The 21,258-nt window shown below is 48.2% G+C and overlaps 1 protein-coding gene across 1 annotated transcript; it reads left to right on the top strand.

Moving 5' to 3' along the window:
* The first annotated feature begins 9,041 nt into the window (after window positions 1-9,041).
* On the top strand, window positions 9,042-13,888 carry LOC133111877 (histidine-rich glycoprotein-like). Its single transcript, XM_061222510.1, has 2 exons — window positions 9,042-9,084; window positions 12,930-13,888. Exons 1-2 carry the CDS (start codon window positions 9,042-9,044, stop codon window positions 13,886-13,888), a joined length of 1,002 nt encoding a protein of 333 aa, XP_061078494.1.
* Window positions 13,889-21,258: the final 7,370 nt, after the last annotated feature.

The following is a 21,258-nucleotide window of genomic DNA, read 5'->3' as shown; positions in this document are numbered from 1 at the left end:
AGTAGTAGTAGTAGTAGTAGTAGTAGCAGCAGCAGCAGCAGCAGCAGTAGTAGTAGCAGTAGCAGTAGTAGTAGGAGCAATCATAGTAGTATTAGCAGTAGTAGTAGTAGTAGTAGTAGTAGCAGCAGCAGTAGCAGTAGTAGTCGTAGTAGTAGCAGTATTAGGAACAGTAGCAGCAGTAGTAGTAGTCGGAACTGTAGCAGTAGTAGAAGCAGTAGTAATAGTAGCAAAAGTAGTAATAGTAGCAGTAACAGTAGTAGTAGTCGTAGTAGTAGGAGCAATCATAGTAGTATTAGCAGTAGTAGTAGTAGTAGTAGCAGCAGAGGTAGTAGTACTCGAAGTAGTATGAGTCACAGTTGTTGTTGTTATGATAATTATTATTACTTCTGAAGCCTTTATACGCTCAAAGTCATGCACTGTACAGAGTGAAATGATACAGAATTTTCAAAGAATCATCAACATAAGAGCTCCTATAAAAAAATATGATTTTTTTTAAAAACTGAAAATAAGAGCTGAGAAGACAGCAGTGTCACACAAAGGCGCTCTGGCCTAGTTGCTAACATAATTAAAGCGTCGTTAGGCAGAAATGAGGTCACCCGAACACAGAGTGTTAGCGAACGTGTCAGGGATGCCTCTGCGGCCAGGACCCCCCCCCACCCCCGCACATACCCCTCACCCCCGACTGTTTCCCGTTTTCATCAGGCTCTCATCATTAGCAGGTGACGACAGGCTCGCGCGCGGAGTTGGGCGTATATCTCGAACCTCGAGACGAGCGACGCGTCAAACAAAAAGCCTTCCCAGCATGCCGTTCCATCTCGACGGCACATTTGCATTACACTGGAGACACACGCGAAAGGCTTCACAGCGATTGTTTGCCATTGCTGCACACGCAGACGCAAATATGCCTGATGTGACAATATGGCCTGGTTAATGAGGTCGCCCTTAACGAGAGCGCAGAGGAGATGTCGCCCGCGGAGCACAACACAGAGAACCCCCGCTCACTTTGTTTCTCATCAGAGCAATGAGCTTCAAGGTTTGCTTAGGCTCCTTTTGGGGGGGGGAACTTCAGCGGACTGCTTTGGGGATTTAGAGTCATATGTTTATTTTATATTATATAGGGGCGGCCTGTAGCGTAGTGGTTAAGGTAAATGACTGGGACACGCAAGGTCGGTGGTTCTAATCCCCGGTGTAGCCACAATAAGATCCACACAGCCGTTGGGCCCTTGAGCAAGGCCCTTAACCCTGCATTGCTCCAGGGGAGGATTGTCTCCTGCTTAGTCTAATCAACTGTACGTCGCTCTGGATAAGAGCGTCTGCTAAATGCCAATAATGTAATGTAATGTAATAATATTGGTTAAAAAAAAAACTTCAGGAATTCAGGAATTTCAAGGTAAGGATCTGGAATGGTGGAAAAATAGCAGAGGGGATGGACCATGGACCACGGTCAGGTGACCTGGTTGGAATTGCGGTGTTTCCAAAAATCCACCCGTTGGAACAAAGGGCTGAAAAAGAAAAGGCGCAGAAACAAACTGAAGGAACGAGCAGCAAACGAGTAAAATGGATGCAGCTGTAAAGAGTGTTTATTTTCAGCCCCCACCGGCGGTGGCTGCCCGTGCAGCCTGAAGCAGTGTGGGGGAAATGGGCTTAAACAGGCCCATTAAAGCTCTCCTGGGCCCAGTATCCGTAAAGCCTCGGAGCGGGAGGCTGATCTGGGATCAGTGGGCCGTTTTATTTCAGAACGGACAAGGTGAGGATACAGGCAGGTCCGTAGGTGTTTCGGGGCACTGATACAACTTTACAGGGGCTGTAATTCCTTCACGGAGCACTCGATACGGACGTACACGCCCTCGAATGAAAGCTGACAGTCAGGCACTTTAACTTTGAAGGTGTGTACATCAATATGGAGTGAATCATGTCGCCCCTTTTAAAAGTGTGTCACCGTCCAAATACTTACAGACCTCACGACATATACAGGGGAATTCTCCAGGGCTCCAGGGAAGTTAAAAAAAGACATCTGTCCTCACCCCATCGTGGCTTACCCCTAACCTTATACTGCACAAAGTCTCTATGAAGTCTCTTTTATTTAAAAGCCTTCTCGCTCAAGTAGAAAATGTTAGCTTGTTTCACTGTTTACTGTTTGCTTGTGAAATTTTCTAACCCTACTGAAATAAGTCAAACTGTCTCACCTCTCAGGCAGTGTTTTTGTTGCAATTTAGCCAAAAAGCAATTAAGGCTACAGTAACTATGAGCCTAAAATACTTGTGGAGAGAGACTCGTTCTTCGGTTTTTACAGTGTAGATACACAGGAAGTGAACGCAGAGCCTGCAGGAGAGCACTCGTCGCACAGGTTAGCGTGGGACGGTCGGGTTTTACGGAAATGGAGAGGCTCAACCCGAGGAATATTTCGAGATGTGGGTCAGAAATCTCGCAGGGCTAATTCCGCGTGCTAGCGGAGCGCCGTCGACGGTCGGACGCAGAACGGGCCGGTGCTGAACGCCGCCAACGATTTGCGGTCAGACGTCTTCTCCGGGTCTCCTGGGACGGGCGGACGCACAGCCAGTCAGCCGCGTGACTGATGGCGGCGGAGCTCTCCGTGGATCCTCATACCTGTCCTCCTGCGTCTACACGGGCTGAGCGTGTCCGCGGCGTGCGCTTCAGGCTGGTCTTTTACCGCAGAGCCCGCTGTGGACTTCCTGTGACATCATCGCTCACGGACACGCACTTCACTGACTGCGTACGGGCTGAACACTGGTTAGTGCTAGTTTCCACAGGGCGTCAAATATACAGACACACACACACACACACACACACACACACACACACGTGTATCTCAATATTACATATCAGGGTCTAAATGGAATTTTTTCATTTTAATTAACCATATTAATTTTCTCTCTCTCTCTTTCTCTCTCTCCATCTCTCTCTCTCACACACACACACACATATACACACACGCACACACGCACACACACACACACACAATATACTCCTGGTATGATTAAAGAAAAGCATAATTCAGCTTCAGAGTTGAGTTGTAATATTTGAGGAAGTAAAAATTGTGCTAACCAGAAAATGTTTCTCCATAAATGCACTTTCATTAAAATACATGTCAGCAGGTCAGAGTATTTTTTGCTATTAGAGCTTCTGAAATCATTTTGCTCTATGCCCTACCAGTCATAACACTGTTTATTACAACTGTAGTAAACCCAGACTCAGGCTCATGTTTTTCAGCCTAAAGTGATTTCCTGGCTGGTTTTCAGTGTGTGCATGCACCTATGCGTAAACACTTGTGTGTGTGTGTGTGTGTGTGTGTGTGTGTGTGTGTGTGCATGCACCTGTGTGTCAGTGTGCGTGTGTTTGTGCACCTCTGTCTGTGTGTGTATTGTGTGCGTCTGCTTGTGAGCCAAACAGAGGTCTATGTGTTTTGTTTTTTTCTTAATTAAGAGAATGTGTTGATCTAAATGGAATCAGCGCTGAGAGAGATTAATGCTGTTCATCTTCCATAGGTGCACCTGTGTCCAGTGTGTTCGATAAGGGTGAGCCGTTAAGCGTGACTGCAGGTCAAGAGCTAGCCACCTCCAATCATCCAATCTACCAGACCTCCAATCTCCTAAACCACCAAACCCCCCAATCATCCAATCTGCCAGCCCCCAATCTCCTAAACCATCAAACCCCCAATCCTCCAAACTGCCAGCCCCCCCTTCTCCAATCATCCAAACCCCAATGATCAAATCTGCCAGACCCAAAATCTCCTGACCCAACACTCCTCCAATCTGCCAGACCCCAATCTCCAAAACCACCAAGCCCCCAATTTACCACCACCCCAATCTCTAAAACCACCAAGCCCCCAATCTACCACCCCCCCCCAATCTCTAAAACCACCAAACCTCCAATCTCAACCATTAATCTCCTGGGTAACAAAGAGGGAATGGGATCCCACATGCAGCCAGCAGATCTGTGGGGATCTGGGCCCTGCTGAAGATCCTGTTTCCTGTGCCCACGTTCCACAGTCCGGCCCTGCCGCAACAGCAAAGGCATAACCTCCAATCAGAAGCAACAGAGCTGCGAAGGAATTATTTTTCATCTCTTCGTTTTCCTTTGATCCTTATAAAGCAGATTTAAGTGTCGGCCTAAAATAGGATGATGTGTATAGATAAAAAAAAATGTTTTTAATCAGCCTTGCTTGAGTCGGTTACTCAGAAATAGGAGTAAAATATTACAGTAATTACATTCAATGCGCTCTGGTCCCTCCCAAAGGTAATACACGTACGCGAGATAAACGCAGGCCCTGCGTGTTCAGCCAGACAGCTTAATGCAGGAAGGCAGTTCCTCTGTTCATTGTACTGGGAGTTAAAACGGCGGGTAGGCCATCACCCGAACGCCACATCGGCCCACATGCAGTCCCTATCGGCACCGTGCCTGGGCCCGGAATCCCGGCGTTCCCGCCCGGGATCCGGCACAAATGGGAAGGGCCAGGTCAACGGGGAACGTTCCGGTCAACACCCGGTCGGGATGGTGAAGGAGTGGTGGTGAGAAAGAGACGAGGAAGGATGGAGGAAGAGAGCAGGAGGATGGAGGAAGAGAGCAGGAGGATGGAGGAAGAGAGTAGGAAGAGAGGTTACTGGGAGACGATTCATGTATTCTTCAGCGCGCTCACCTCCCATTGGTCTGGGATGGTGCGGACTCACCACGGACCCCTCTTAAAACAGGCAGCACCATGAGAACATCAGAGACCCCACCTCATTAAAACATGCAGCGTGAGGAGAACATCAGAGACCCCACCTCATTAAAACATGCAGCGTGAGGAGAACGTCAGGGACCCCTGCCGTTAAAACGGGAAGTGTGGGACAAGGCCATGGGGCCCTCTAGCTACCCCATCAATGCCCCTTTAATGGCACCCCCCCCACCTTATTATACCTCCTCCCGATCCTAACCCCACTGTCAACCAGGTCTAGCAGCAGCCAAATGACTTATCCCGTCTCCCAACAGCCAACCTATCCACACCTGCCCTGCTCATTCACTCGCACACACACACACACACACACACACACACACACACACACATCTACCCACCCCCACCCAGACACACACACACACACAGACACACACAGCCCCGCTCACACACACACACACACACACACAGACACACAGACACACACAGCCCCGCTCACACACACACACACACACACACACACACATCTACCCACCCCCACCCAGACACACACACACACACACACACACACAGCCCCGCTCACACACACACACACACACACACACACAGACACACACACACACACAGCCCCGCTCACACACACACACACACACACACACACACACACACAGACACACAGACACACACAGCCCCGCTCACACACACACACACAGACACACAGACACACACACACAGCCCCGCTCTCTCACACACACACACACACACACACACACACACACACACACACAGCCCCGCTCTCTCACACACACACACACACACACAGCCCCGCTCACACACACACACACACTCACACACACACACACGCACGCACGCACGCACGCACCAAAGGTTACCGAAAGGTGCTCCCCTCTCTTCGCGTTCTCGCTCCAAGCACAATGACCACAGTGTCTTCATTAGCCAATCCGCCCCTGAGGTCTGGTCTCATTAGGAACACCTTTCTCCTCGGCAACGTCTCAAAAATAGATATTTTAACTGGCCGCCATCATTAGCGCTGTTCCCGGTCTCCTCCGCGCTCGCTCCGTTCGTCCGCACGAGGCGGGGCACGCTCCTCGTTTACCGCGGTGGCTGACGTACCTCACAATCTGCATTCACTTCGCCGAAACGTACGGGAGCAAAGTTCACATGATGATACCTTCTGTTCAAAGCCCTCGGTTCAAATTAATCCAGTCGAGCTCCATTCAAATGCGTCGCCATTCCTTTCAATTGGGTTCAACTGAGACATTACTGTCAACGGCGAGCGTTCCTCACAGTTCAGGCGGAAGCATTATCGCGGTGAAAAAAGCTCTCGGAGAAGAGCTGGTTGAGTCATTCCAGGTCTCACTAGAAGCAGCTTAGAGCACTCTGCGCAGAGAGCAGAGAGGCAAAGCTGCCTGTTTGTGGATTACACAGGGGTGCACTCGCCAAAGGACTGAACCAGATTTGCAACCGCAAACACCAGCAAATTTTCACGAGGCACTTCACGGGACAGGCACACTAATAGAGGAATGCTCAGTGAAAAATATACTCTGATTTTGTGCAAAGTATACAATCTGATATTTTTACCCAGATTTTTCCCGTTTTTTTTCCACATTCCAGACACACCACAAATCGCTTACAGCCCGCGTCGATGGAGGAGAACAAGGTCGGCGTATTCTTTGTTTGTGCATCCGCAGATGCCTGGTCTGACCAGCAGTGGCCGCTAGAGAGCGATGATGCCAACAGAGATTGGCGGCGTATCCACTCTCTCGTTCCTGGCCCGCCTGGTCATCACGTACCTCCAGCTACAGCCAATCATACGACCGGGATTCAAACACAGCCTGCAATCATACGACCGGGATTCAAACACAGCCTGCAATCATACGACCGGGATACAAACACAGCCTGCAATCATACGACCGGGATTCAAACACAGCCGGCAATCATACGACCGGGATTCAAACACAGCCTGCAATCATACGACCGGGATTCAAACACAGCCTGCAATCGTACGACCGGGATTCAAACACAGCCTGCAATCATACGACCGGGATTCAAACACAGCCTGCAATCATACGACCGGGATTCAAACACAGCCTGCAATCATACGATCAGGATTCAAACACAGCCGGCAATCATACGACCAGGATTCAAATCGACTGCCTTTTTGGGATGTGAGGCTGCTCTGTTTGAACTTTTTTCACCCGATTTATTAGCAAACATGCAGGCACAAGATTACCCTTTTGACACGACTCTCTGCCCCCTGGGTGCTGTTGAGGGCAGAAATATAGCTAGCCCGCTTTTGCTGAGAAGGAGCATCTACCAGTTCCAGCCACCTGGAGACCTGCTATAATATTTTTTTCACTGATAGAGCACCATATATCCAGCCTGGACTCAAATGACCTCTTTACTGAGTTTCTGCACGTGCAGTTTTTGGTGCAATGTTCCTTTGTCATTGATGCGTGTGTGCGTGTGTGTGTGTGTGTCTGTGTATGCGTTGGAGTCTACTGTATCCATACGGGTTTTTGCAATGTGTGTGCAAACAAGACAGAGTCTGTGAAAACGAGGTTCGTAACACTTCATGATTAATTCGGGAAACGCTTGCACCAGTTTTGCAGGGCTATTAACCAACTACAAAAACCAGAGCCGAGGAAAGCTGCAGGGAATTCAGAGCAAACTCGAAAGCCTGGATAATGCAAATTCAGTGCTGAGTTATTCCGTCTCCGGCAGATCCAACTGCCGCAGGACATTTTCCCACAACGGTTTCCGCTTTTCCAGCTGACCTGGAAAACACGTTATCAAACGTTACGGAAACCACCGTCCGACATCCACTCGAGAGGGACGGCTCACCTGTGTGTGGCACCTGCGAGAGAAAAGCCCCTGTGCCTTCTCATCTGCTCTTTTCCCCTCTTTAATGGATATTATTCCCTCTTATTCTTTACTTACGGTGGTGTTTGGTCTCATTTGGCCACGTCTTCCGGACAGAGGCAAATTAGCATTTTCTTTCCCCACCCAACAGTAACTATGTGTTGTTGCACACAACCACCACCAGGTGGCGAATGGGAGCACTACTCCATCGCACAGCCTTGTAGGAGATTGGCATGCTGCACAAACGTGGTTTTTAGCCCAGAATAACAGATATAAACAAGTGACATGTGCTCCATTAAGGGCTAAATTTAGTGTCTGTGCAGCATAACTAAGTGTTGCTCCACACAACCACCACCAGGTGGCGAATGGGAGCACTACTCCATCGCACAGCCTAGGAGACTGGCATGCTGCACGGATGTGGTTTTTAGCCCAGAATAACCGATATAAACAAGTGACGTGTGCTACATTAAGGGCTAAATTTAGTGTGGATTTTTTTTTGGCTAAATGCTTTCACAGCTTCACAACCGAGCTCGCCAAGTAGAGCAAAAACAGCCCCAGCGAAAACGAGGGAATCTTTAAACATCGTCGGGTCGGTAATCATTGACTCATTAGTCAGACTAACGTTAGGGGAGGCACGAAAATACGTTGCGTGAGCAAAGAGGAGGAATATGTTCAACTGCTAACCCACTGCTCTCTCCAGTCGTACACAATCGATGACCGACAGCAACGGTATTTAACTAACGATTAAAGTGAATTTAGCTGCCAGCGTAGCACACTGGGGTTTGGCCCAGGCCGGAAGCCCACTCCATGCTTTGGCCAATGTGCACCTTCAAAAATTGACAATAGGCGATGACATCAGCAAATGGGGAGGGGGTTTGTCTTCTACTGACGAAAAATCCTTTTGACAAACCTGCTCTCGAGCTTCCTAGCTACACGCACGACATCAACCCACCCACACAAGAGATCTCAAAACAGCCAGCTCCCCAGCCCCATGATGGCTGGGAAACACATCTGTGTGGTGTGCAGTCCTCAGTGAAGATTTCACCATATGAACTACTCTTTCACATCATCAGCCTGGAGCGTAGTGGTTAAGGTACATGACTGGGAACCCCAGGAAGCTCTTAACCCTGCATTGCTCCAGGGGAGGATTGTCTCCTGCTTAGTCTAATCAACTGTACGTCGCTCTGGATAAGAGTGTCTGCCAAATGCCATTAATGTAATGTAATGTAATCAGCAGCCTGGTCACATCAGTGTGGTATGCAGTCCTCAGTGTAGATTTGAGCATCTTTCACATCATCAGCTGGTCGGTGCCTTGCATGGCAGCCAATCGCAGTTGGTGTGTGAGTGTGTGTGTGTTTGTGTGTGTGAATGGGTGAATGAGAAGCATCAATTGTACAGCGCTTTGGATAAAGGCGCCATATAAATGCCAGCCATTTACCATTTAGCATCAGCAACCCGGTCACATGGTGTCGTTCACGCCTACGGGATGACGTCAGCTCAGTGGCGCCAGGACTGCGAGGAGGACGTGAGTATGAAGTGTTTCGCGGAGAGAACTTCTCACTCAAATCAGACGTGCTCCTCTCCACCAGGACAGCTCATCAGCCTCAGAGATCAACACAATTAAGTTTACAGGTTGCATTCAGGAGAAAACACCACTCCCATTTAATGCGAGTCAAAGCTGAGAGATGGCACGATATGCATACTTTCAAAAATCATCAGACAGAATTTGAATAATTTTCATGCAGCCCACACTGAATTCATTCTACTGTGTGATTTCTTTTAATTATTTTCTCAATTCAAAGCCTTTTTTTTTTTTTTCATTCTTTGAAATGAATTAATTTTGAATCCATCCCTCATGTGCATCTTGCAAGAGACACATTAGACACTCTTTCTCCATCCCTAAAGGAAGGTATTGAGAAAATATCCGTACACAGGCAGCGTGGGGAACGTACGCACATTTGGATCCATTACAATAAACCGAGATGGTGAGATAGAGACGTAGAGAACATGAAGCGCGTTTAGTATGCACCTCAGGAGTGGACACACTGACACTTTCAGAAGATCTGCAGGGTGAAATGTCTGCGTGATAACCCCTGGATCAATACCTCCGTCCCAATAGCAACACCTTAAAACAATTGTGAAGTGGATAATGTCTGCTGGACACAAAATAGATACTGGCTCCGTGTCAAATATCTTTATGGTCAAGCGCACAGAAATTCATGGAGAACTGCAGTAGGTTCCCACATATAATAAGAGGCCGGCTGATGTTTGGGCCGGTTTAAAATGGGGAAGGGTGGGGTGTAAATACAGGGGCACAGGGCATATTCTGGGCCTCACTGCAGATTTAGAAACCAGGCTTCTGTGAAACATAAATTCAGGATCTGTCACCCATTAAACCGTGGGTATGTACATTCAAACATTACGTTCCGACATAGAATACACATAGCTAAATGCATTTTAAAATAAACTTGTTTAGTTAAAGTACCGTAGGCTACGTTTAAATGCTTGTAATTTAACATCAGCAATATAATGAACACAAGCAGGGAAATACGTGAATACAATGTACTGGCCATTATTTTGTGAGTCGTGTCGCAACATTGCTGTGAGGCAATGGTGATGGGTAAATTTAGTCTTAGCGCTAAATGAAGTGTAAATAAGACACAAATTTGAAATAAGATATTTTTGTGAGTATAAATTTGTATAAATTTGTAGATATTGTGAAATCCAGTGCATGGCATGACTCGGGAATCATTTGTACATATACTATAGCTTGCAATTTAACTAATGCTGGAGCAACTGACTGTGAATAATATTACATTTTTTTACAGCATTTAAAAAAGTAACTTAAGACAGTTACCAAACAAACAGCCTGTTTTTGTTGGTTTCAAAGTAAGTGTGTGCTTTTATGGGTGTGTGTGGAAGAAACCATTTTGCAAATATGAAGGGGAGGAGGAATATGCTCATGACATTGGTTTATACCATGGTCCGGGTGAATACTCGATTCTGGTGGGACAGCGGGCGTTGATCAAAACCGTATAATCGACCTGTAGTCCAGGTCAAGTTTCATTACCGTTGTAAATACATACATGGCCAGGGGTTTTCTGCAGACTTTGAACAGCAATGAGAGAACGCTAACAAGTCAGCCATTTAGCCCAAAGACCATTGTTCTTCTTCCTCAGTGAAAAGCTACGCCAGTGAAACACAAGTTGAAAGATTTTTTTATTGACCAAAATTATGCCCGTGAAGCTATTTAAGGAGAAAAATTGTGTGAAGTGGAAACGTAGATAGAGCGGCTTCGTGAATTAGGCCAAAACAACGTGGCACTGAGATTTTAATTGCCAAAAGCTTGCCAATGGTGTAGCTAATAGGCTTCCACAGTGTAGCCTCCATTGCCTAATTTATTGTTTGTTTTTGTTTTTTTTGTCGATGAGTGTGCAGTCTTTGTCCGAATCCATTATGTATATTCTGCACTATTTTTTTTGGGGGGATTGCCTGCACATCTTTTTTTAAATAAACTTGAAGGAACTGAAATCCTATCTCTCGCCAAAGTTCGTTGCTACAGCCGCCTTCGAACCACCCTCGCACTATCGTAGTGATTCCACGGGCGAAACTCCTGACGCTTATTTCAGAGACGGAGCGCACTGACAAAGCCGTGCGAGACGCAATCAACGGTCTCCGCGGCAACAAGCGCATCCACAACATGTGACGCTCACACCACCAATCAGAGGCAGGCTGCAGATTTCTAACCTGCGCCAAATCGTCCCAAATCACTGCTTCCAACATTTCACAGACCAAGAGGCAAATAATGAGGAATCCAATTTTTTTTGTTTTTTTGTTCATCCACCCCTTATAATAATGATATGTGAAAAAGGAACTGCGCATACACAGCATGAAACTACAGGAGGTTTGCTTTTTCTGGACTTTGATACTGGGACCGACCTCAACCCCATAACACACCGGAGGTGTCCCGCCCCCGGTTTGGGATCCAGTTCTCAGGGTCACTCAGTGACCTGGACCTGCGACACCATCAGAGCGCCGGGCTCATTCCAGTCACTTATCTTATCTGTCCCTGCCTCCTCAGTCCTCAACTGACCAAGACATCAATCGAGGTCCGCCATCTTTAACTACGCCCCAGTCTGTTTAATGCTCCATGGAGCAGTGAGGAGCAAGGAGGCTCCTGGAGGATGCTTCAGCGAGGATACACAAGACTCGTGGAAGTATCTTCTTTTCTGAACGCGTTACTTTCAAAGTAAACGATTGACTTGTGGATCCACATCTCCCCAACTGCCAAGTCTGTAATTGAGCTGGCTTTAAACCGAAGCCTGACTTGAACAAGGACGTTCCATTTGCCTCATGCATGTCCCCTCGATTCCTCCACCCTTATGTCCTTTCCTCGAATCCTTGCCTGGCTTCCTCCATTGAGGGCAGCTAAGGAATGAGGAAGGGTCAAGAGGAAAAGAGTGAGAATTAGCCAATTAGAATGATCCCCCAACTCGTGGCTGTTTAGGGACCAGAGCTTTGGGGCGACATTGGCTCAGGCAGTAAGAGCAGTCGTCTGGCAGTCGGAGTGTTGCCGGATCGATCCCCCGCCCGGGCTGTGTCCAAGTGTCCCTGAGCAAGACACCTAACCCCCAAATGCTCCTGACGAGCTGGTCGGCGCCTTGCATGGCAGCCAATCGCTGTGTGTGTATGAATGGGTGAATGAGAAGCATCAATTGTACAGCGCTTTGGATAAAGGCGCTATATAAATGCCAACCATTTACCATTTTACCATTTAGAGCTCCCCCTTGTGGGGACGGGTAGTACTGGCACAGAGGGCACTCTGTAGAGGACAGATCCACCCCCCACCCCCCACCCCCCACCCCCCCACCCCCCCCGCCCCCCACCTTCCTACACTATCGGATATAAGCCCAGCTCCTTCAGGATCAAGCTCCACTAACACCACTATCACTGATTCACCCCAATATTATAGAATTCCACACAACAAATGGAGCGTTAACCCGACCTTACGAACGTCGACATCTGGAAACAAGGAAAAGGCGTCGATTTTCATCAACGCTTTGTGTCCTTATGCCACCCGTCTGGGGTTTAAAACTTCATCCTCAAACCCCAGACGGGTGCCCACTAAGGACACCAAAGCGTTGATGAAAATCGCCACAGCCTTTTCCTTGTTTCAGCTGTCGACCGTTCGTAAGGTCGGGTTAACGCTCCATCTTGAGTTGATTGTTCACTTTTCTGTAATCAATATGGGACGGCTGCCCGGCAGAGGATCAGAAAATGACAGTCTGCGTGGTGACCCAGAATCAATCCAGCTGGTTATTAATCTCTGAGCCCAGACCCGGGTGCGACTGCAGCCCTGCCGTGTCCCCGTGAGCGCTCCCCTCGGGGGGAAACTCGGCGCGGCGAGACGGGAACGGGGAAGACTTCGGCAACCGATCCGCCCGGCACGCGCACGACAGCCACACCACGACACCCGCACGACAGCCGCACCACCACAGCACGCACCACGACAGCCACACCACGACAGCCGCACCACGACAACCACACCACGACAACCGCACCACGACAGCCGCACCACGACAACCACACCACGACAGTACGCACCACGACAGCCACACCACGACAGTACGCACCACGACAGCCACACCACGACAGTACGCACCACGACAACCGCACCACGACAGCACGCACCACCACAACCGCACCACCACAGCACGCACCACCACAACCGCACCACGACAGCCACACCACGACAGCCACACCACCACAACCGCACCACCACAGCACGCACCACGACAGCCACACCACCACAGCACGCACCACCACAACCGCACCACGACAACCGCACCACGACAGCCGCACCACGACAACCACACCACGACAGTACGCACCACGACAGCCACACCACGACAGTACGCACCACGACAGCCACACCACGACAGTACGCACCACGACAACCGCACCACGACAGCCACACCACCACAACCGCACCACGACAACCGCACCACGACAGCCACACCACCACAGCCACACCACGACAACCACACCACCACAGCACGCACCACTACAGTACGCACCACGACAGCCACACCACGACAACCACACCACAACAGCACGCACCACCACAACCGCACCACGACAACCGCACCACGACAGCCGCACCACGACAACCACACCACGACAGCCGCACCACGACAGCCGCACCACGACAGTACGCACCACGACAGCCACACCACGACAACCACACCACGACAGCCGCACCACGACAGTACGCACCACGACAGCCACACCACGACAGACAAACCCGCGTTTTCCAGTGACATGCCGTCGTGAAGAACGCCGTTTCACGAATTCAACTTCAAGTCGCTTCATTGGCAGGAAATACATTTCTAGATATCTCCAAAGCAGAAAGAGATCAATTAATCTGTACAGTAGATAATAATGAGCAAAATCTACAAACACACAAAAGCAAAAAAACAATAACACTGAATCACCGGAAGTATTAAAAACGAATAATGAAATTATCACTGACTGTCTAAAGCAATGGCCTGGAGGGCCACAGTGTCTGCGTCAACCTCTTTCAGGACCAGGGCCTCATTTTAGATGCCGACTGGCTGAAGAGTGATTCATTTAAGATGTTGATTGGCTAAACAATCCATAGATCTTGTTCTCAAGGCCTTAATTGGCTGGAAAGGAAACCACAGATACCTGCAGACACTGCAGCCCTTCGGGACTGGAGTTTGATTCTCCTGGTCTAGTGCACCATTTATCATGCGACTACCTGACAAACGGCTCGTAAACAGTATGAAGACATATCTCCACCCAACACACGCAATCAAAGAGGCTTTCTCACCATCCACACGGCGTACAGGTAACCTGCTGGTGCCCAGGTACACGACAGTCCACATCGATCCGTGAGAAAGACCCCCCCAGGTCATGAAATCAACCACGCGAGATTACCATCACAACGATCTGACGTTCAGTTTTCCTACAGTCATACAAGTGGGTCAAACTTTAGATTAAGCAGGCAGTTTTTTTTGTCACTGTAATTACATTGTAGTTAAATAATTAAGTGTCGAGTGACTGTCGGCATATTCCGCAATAACATTACACACTGTTAAACAATTAGGCCAAAACTGAGGCGTCTCATTGGGATCACAGCCAAACCTTGTGTTGGGGTTGGGGGGTGGCAACGTCAGGGTACATTGCGTTATCACAGGAACGACACATTTTCATCCAGCTTACGTTCTATTTCGGTTCACTGTGTGTGAGCAGGAGAGAGAGAGAGTGTGTGTGTGGGTGTCTGTGTGTGTGTGTGTGTGTGTGCATGAGTGAGTGAGTGTGGTTATTTTGATACTTTTCTATTTGTGTGGCCATTGTGTCTATTGCAATTTGTTTTTGCAGGTAAAAAAATAAATGTCAGACCAGTAAGGCCCGATAAATAAAAAAGGCCTTTTCTCCCAGCAGTTCAGCTCGTCCAAATGGATTTAGATTTTCTCACGACGAGAAAAATGATTGAGAAGCAGGCTTATTGAGCATCAGTGGGGAGGAAGAGATCCCGATAAAAGTACATACATAAACATGTATTTGGTGGGAAATAGAGATAATGAGAAAAAATGTATTTTGAAAATGAAGCGCGCAAGCATATCCACTTTCAATACTGCCGTATCTTTTCGTCGCGAACGAAACCGGGGCGTAAACGAATGAGCGCGTTCCGGTTTTATCAGTTCTCCCCACAGCCTGACCGTGCCAAAAACGAAAAAAAAGAAAAAAAAGAAAAGGGGGTTGGACTGATATCCTGAGACATCTGAGGTGTGTGATAAGAGGCTTGGAGGGAGAGCGTGCGTGCGATGTGAGAGCGCTCTTTCACAGGGCCCTGTTGCTCAGCCGCAGGTAAAGGACCGGGACACGCCTCGTTATCGCGACGCTGTCGCCCGCGTTATCTCACAGGTGACACATTCCGCAGAGCTGACGGGGCCATTTTTCACACGCTACACCGTGTCCGCACATTTCTGTCGCCGCATCCGAGGCGGCTTTCGGGCCAGTTTGTTCTGGATCTCAAGGAGGAATTCGTAATGTGCAAACGTTATCTCAAAGACGCTTTCGGCCTCGTTACTCAGGATCCGGACCCTGTCTCCGTCCTGCGTCAGGGCAGAGCGAGTCCAGAGCCACCAGCACCTGACCCAATCACTCAATCACCTACTCTACAAACTGTACGTGAAGAGGTGGGTAGTCATCATTAATAATCGTACGAAGTAAAAGCAAAAGCTACAGGAATCAGATAAGATTCAAAATTCTGCAAAATAAATAAAAAAGAAATTGTCAAAAACTGTTTTAAAAATCTGTTTGAAACTTTGCGGGGATATACTGGAGGAAAAAACTAATTGGAGGACAAACTCTTTAATATATTTGCAACCCTGCAAACTTAATTAAGAACCAGCATTTTAATTATGAGACCGGGAGCAGCCAAAGAAGTGTGGAGGAAAACAGCGTAAGGGACCGTCCTTTCACGGAAACCCCGAAATAATTGATTCTGAAGGGCAGATGTACCTGGCTCAGCTTCTCCCAGCTTGCCGCAGTGGGGTCAGGCCAGGTTAATCAAACGCGGCACAGCCAAGGACAATGATGAGTGACCGGACGGAAAGGATGGAGTCAGACCGCGCCCAGCTGGCTCACCGAAAAACCAGAGGAGGTGCGGTGGAAGGTTCTGGAAGCTGGAGCTTTTTCATGCATAAATATTTGATTCCTGATGCAATATTGAGGAGCCGAGCAGAAGGACGGGGGAGTCGGGGGGCTAACACTCAGAGAGATGAAAAGGCAGGTAAGTTCAACAGTGCGGTCAGTTCAGCACAATGGGAGGAAAGAAGGCCTCATTTCCCAGCACTACTACTACACTACTGCTCTCTACAGACCACAGAGCTACTCACACCTCTTCAGACCACAAACCTACTCACAACTCTGCAGACCACAAACCAACGTACACCTCTTCACACAAACTACGTGCACATCTTCATAACACAAACCTACTCACTCCTCTTCATAGCACAAACCTACTTACAGCTCTTCAGACCACTAACCTACTCACAACTCTTCAGACCACAAACCTACTCACTCATCTTCATAACACAGACCTACTCACACCTCTTCATAACTCAGACCTACTCACTCCTCTTCAGACCACAGAGCTACTCCCGTGTCCTCAGATGACATAAATCCTACTCGCTGAAGCCAGAGATAATCCAACCTCTTCAGACCAAATTTAACAGTCCCTTTTTTTCCAGTTAACTGGCTTCCGTCAGGCCACGTGTATTTCTCAGTGTTGAGTAGGATGGTTCTACAGACACTGGAAAAGGTCAGAGAGAAGAGGTGTACTGCTCTGGCTTTGCACAGCGCTGTAATGTTACTTTACAGCCTTTAAGGACATGACCAGCAGCCAGTACTTCGAGTAGGAACATTATAAATGCATTTAATAAAAAGCAGAAATAATAAGCAGAAAGGAGACTGCTGAATCTGAAAGAAACAGACAGGCAATTGAAGTTCTAAATGCAAAATAACGAACCAACTTCCAGGCCAAAACAAAGAAATAATCCAGTTGCTGAGTTAACCAAAATAATTATTACTTCAAATACTTAGACATTTGTGGATATTGCTCACATGAAGCATGTAAAGGGACTGTTACCACTCAGAATATTTTGTCTAAAGCCAATGCAGTTGTATAAGGGTATGTGCCAGGTGCTGACAAAATTGCTTGAATAAATCGCAAAGTAAAAACAAAAATGCAGACCCGAATTACCCAAAGAACAGAGCCTGCTCCCTACAATCATCATTCGGCAGAAAAACACACTGGCGGAATTTAATCTCATCGCATTTGAAAGGATACTCAGCTTGGTGCGCGCAGAAAATAAGAATTAAGAAAGATCACAACAGCGGTGTGAAAGCAGCGGACTCCAGCCATCAGTAATTGGCTGACCACTTTGTGTTACCCAGACTTCTTTATGTTCATTCTCCACAGGTCCACTGCAGAATGACATCACAATCTAACATCCAATTACACATCTACTTTACTTCAGAGAAATGAGCAAAGTTAACCGCTCACCAAGAAAGCCCCATCTTCCTTCACAGACTATTGCCTTGGACCAATTTATTGGTCTTTTTCAGCTCTTAATAACTGATAATAGATTATACCCAGACTCACTTTCCAATTTAGCAGGACAAGCCATACTGCGGGCGGTGCGGATGGTGCAGCGGGTAGCACTGCCGCCTCACAGCAAGGAGGTCCTGGGTTCGAATCCCCATCGGCCGGGGCCTCTCTGTGTGGAGTTTGCATGTTCTCCCCGTGTTTGCGTGGGTTTCCTCCCACAGCCCAAAGACATGCATGTTAGGCTGATTGGAGAGTCTAAAATTGCCCGTAGGTATGAGTGTGTAAGTGAATGGTGTGTGTGTGTGTGTGTGCCCTGCGATGGACTGGCGATCTGTCCAGGGTGTAATTCCTGCATTTCGCCCAATATATGCTAGGCTCCAGCCCCGCTGCGACCCTGTTCAGGATAAGCAGGTTAGGATAATAAATGAATGAATGGATGAAGCCATACTGCTCCTTGTGAAAAGTAACACTTTTATTATTTTTTCGTTTTAACTGGGCATAGCACTGCTAGCAGTGTACAGCAGCACGGTGAAACTAAATTAGCACTGGCTATTATGTGCAGTCAGCTGTCAACCACCAGAGAAAGAAATACATGACAGATTGTTCTGTAAATGGAAGTTCTCAAAATTTAAAAGCTGATGTATAAAACAAAATGACAATATAAAATGACAGTATAACATTTTAAGATCTTAACTCCCAGGTTTGTCATCGGACCATTATCAGGCAACTTTTAATAAGCCAGACTTGTACCCAGAATGCAGTGCAGAAAGACCTGCACCTGAGCCAAAACGGCCGATTGGCTCCACTCAGCAGAGTACAGAACCAGCTCCAGTTCTGCTGAACTTCAGAGTAGCTTACTAAAAATACACACCAAAATATACACACAAACCAGCTTAATTCAGCACAATAATTGTGGTTTGCTCACTGGTAAGTCTTTTTTTCTTTTTTTTTTCTCCCCTGGGTTATTTGCGGTATTTTATTATGGTTTGCGGCTGCTGTTCGCCATCGGCCGAGGAAGTTCTCGCACGCGTGTGACTGACAGATGTTTATACCTGAAAGATTTTTCCCGGAAAAAGCGTCTCTGTCAGAACCCATCCGACGGTTTCGACTGCCATCAATCTGGGTCATTACCCGTGTCCCCCACTTTCTCCGCACGTCTCAGCCGTGTTGTTTTATCCTCGACATAACTCACATTTAACGGGCTTCCAGAAGCGTCGGGTGACAGTTATTTTGTTAAGAGTGTAATATTAAATAAAATATGATTGAGCGGTAGTTTGGGAGAGAGCAGGGTGGAGGAGAGGGACGGAGGGAGCGATGGCGAGGCAGGGTGGGGTTTTTACGAGGACGAGGGACAGACCAGAGGGTGGAGAGGGGGGGGGGGGGGGGTTAGCGTCCCGAATGGGAGCGCGCCCCGCTTCACGCCCTGTGGACCTCCAGCAGCGAGGTCCGTCGCCAAATGGCGTCAGGAACGGGCGAAAGCCGACGCGCCGGTGTGTGGGCGGCCCTGAGGGACTGTCCAACGCAGGGCGGGCAGGAGATTATGCGACTGTGTCCAGCACAGCACAGCACAGCACAGCACAGAACAGTGTGTGTATGTGTGTGTGTGTGTGTGTGTGTGTGTCCAGCACAGAACAGAGTGTGTGTGTGTGTAGGTGTGTGTGTCCAGCACAGAACAGAGTGTGTGTGTGGGTGTGTGTGTGTGTAGGTGTGTGTGTGTGTCCAGCACAGAACAGAGTGTGTGTGTGTGTGTGTGCGTGTGTGTGTGCGCGTGTCCAGCACAGAACAGAGTGTGTGTCTGTGTGTGTGTGTGTGTGTGTGTGTGTGTGTGTCCAGCACAGAACAGAGTGTGTGTGTGTGTGTGTGTGTGTGTGAGTGTGTGTGTGTCCAGCACAGAACAGAGTGAGTGTGTGTGTGTGTGTGTGTGTCCAGCACAGAACAGAGTGTGTGTGTGTGTCGGTGTGTTGGTGTGTGTGTGTGTGTGTGTGTGTGTGTGTGTGTGTGTGTGTGTGTGCGCGCGAGTGTATGTGTGTGCGTGTCGGTGTGTGGGTGCGTGTGTGCATGTGTGTATGCATATACATTACATACAAACATATACACATGCACACCATATAAATTATATTTTACCTCAAAAACACTATGAAACTCGACAGGATATGATGTGGTTTCGAGCAAGAATTAAATTCTGCTTCTTTTAATTTGTGGGACACAATTTTTTACACAGTTGCTAGGCACCTAAAGTTGAAGGACATGAAAAGGGAATGCACAGGCTAAACGATTTAACTACTTATGTGAGGTTTCTCCATTTTATCTCAGGATCCATTAAAGTGTTTGTACTTCTGTGAAGGCCACACCGGCACTGAAAGGCTGGAATTCACCTCTTTGCAAATGGCACTGAAAAGGGCCCTTTCTCCTCTCCCATCAACAGCCTCGGCACGTTGAACGAGACGTGCAACCGCCCTTTTAGTCCTGAAGCTCACGGCCAAGTCAAGAACACCCTCCTCCCCAGAACCGCCAAGCCCCACCCTCCCACCCTTCCATCCACCCTTGAGTAAATGTCGGGCCTGTAGGCCTTGTGAGATTCAGACCAGTGCTTTGCTAGTACACGTGTTTAGGAGACTAGTGCTATGCGAGTAAACATGTTTAGGAGACGAGTGCTATGCTAGTAAATGTGTATAGTAGTATATGATTTAGGGAGACCAATGCTTTGCTAGTAAACGTGTTTAGGAGACTAGTGTTATGCAAATAAATGTGTATGGTCGTCTATGTTTTAGGGAGACCAATGCTTTGCTAGTAAACATGTTTAGAAGACTAGAGCTATGCTAGTAAATGTGTATGGTAGTATAAGTTTTTGGGAGACAAATGCTTTGCTCATAAACGTGTTTAGGAGACTAGTGCTATTCTAGTAAACGTGTATGGTAGTATATGTTTTTTGGGAACGAATGCCTAGTCCAGGCGCTCGTCATTTCCCGCCTGGATTACTGCAACTCCCTCCTAGCCGGTCTCCCAGCGTGCGCCATCAAGCCCCTCCAGCTGGTCCAGAATGCTGCAGCCCGCTTGATCACCAGTCAGCCCAGGTCGGCTCATGTCACCCCGCTTCTCATTGGCCTCCACTGGCTTCCTATTGCCGCACGCATCCGATTCAAGGCCCTAGTGTTGGCATTTCAGGCTGCTAAGGGGACTGCCCCACATTACATACAATCCCTGATCACTCCCTACTCCCCAGCTAGACCACTCCGGTCTGCCAGCTCTGGTCGCCTTACGGTTCCCTCTCTACGGGCACCTGGCTGTCGAGCTGCACGTTCACGCCTGTTTTCCGTTCTGGTTCCGCAGTGGTGGAATGACTTGCCTACCACTGTCAGGACAGCAGAATCCCTCCCCCTATTTCGACGCAGACTCAAAACACACCTCTTCAAACTCTACCTTAGTCCCCCCTCCTGATTTACCCCGCCCCCCCCTTCTGATACCCCTATCCCTGTCTAACCCCCCCCCCAAAAAAAAAAAAAAAAAAAAAAAAAAAAAAAATTGCACTTATAATGACGACTATATGTTTAGAACAGCAGTC

This window comes from Conger conger, chromosome 15 (genome assembly GCF_963514075.1).
Source record: "Conger conger chromosome 15, fConCon1.1, whole genome shotgun sequence".
NCBI classification, from domain to species: Eukaryota; Metazoa; Chordata; class Actinopteri; order Anguilliformes; family Congridae; genus Conger; species Conger conger.
This window is presented reverse-complemented; position numbering and strand designations above follow the sequence as displayed.

Coding starts and splice junctions, on each gene's coding strand:
- LOC133111877 (XM_061222510.1), top strand. CDS start 9,042: ATGACGTCAGCTCAGTGGCGCCAGGACTGCGAGGAGGACGTGA. Junction 9,085..12,929: donor GGACTGCGAGGAGGACGTGA/GTATGAAGTGTT, acceptor TGTCCCCGTGAG/CGCTCCCCTCGGGGGGAAAC.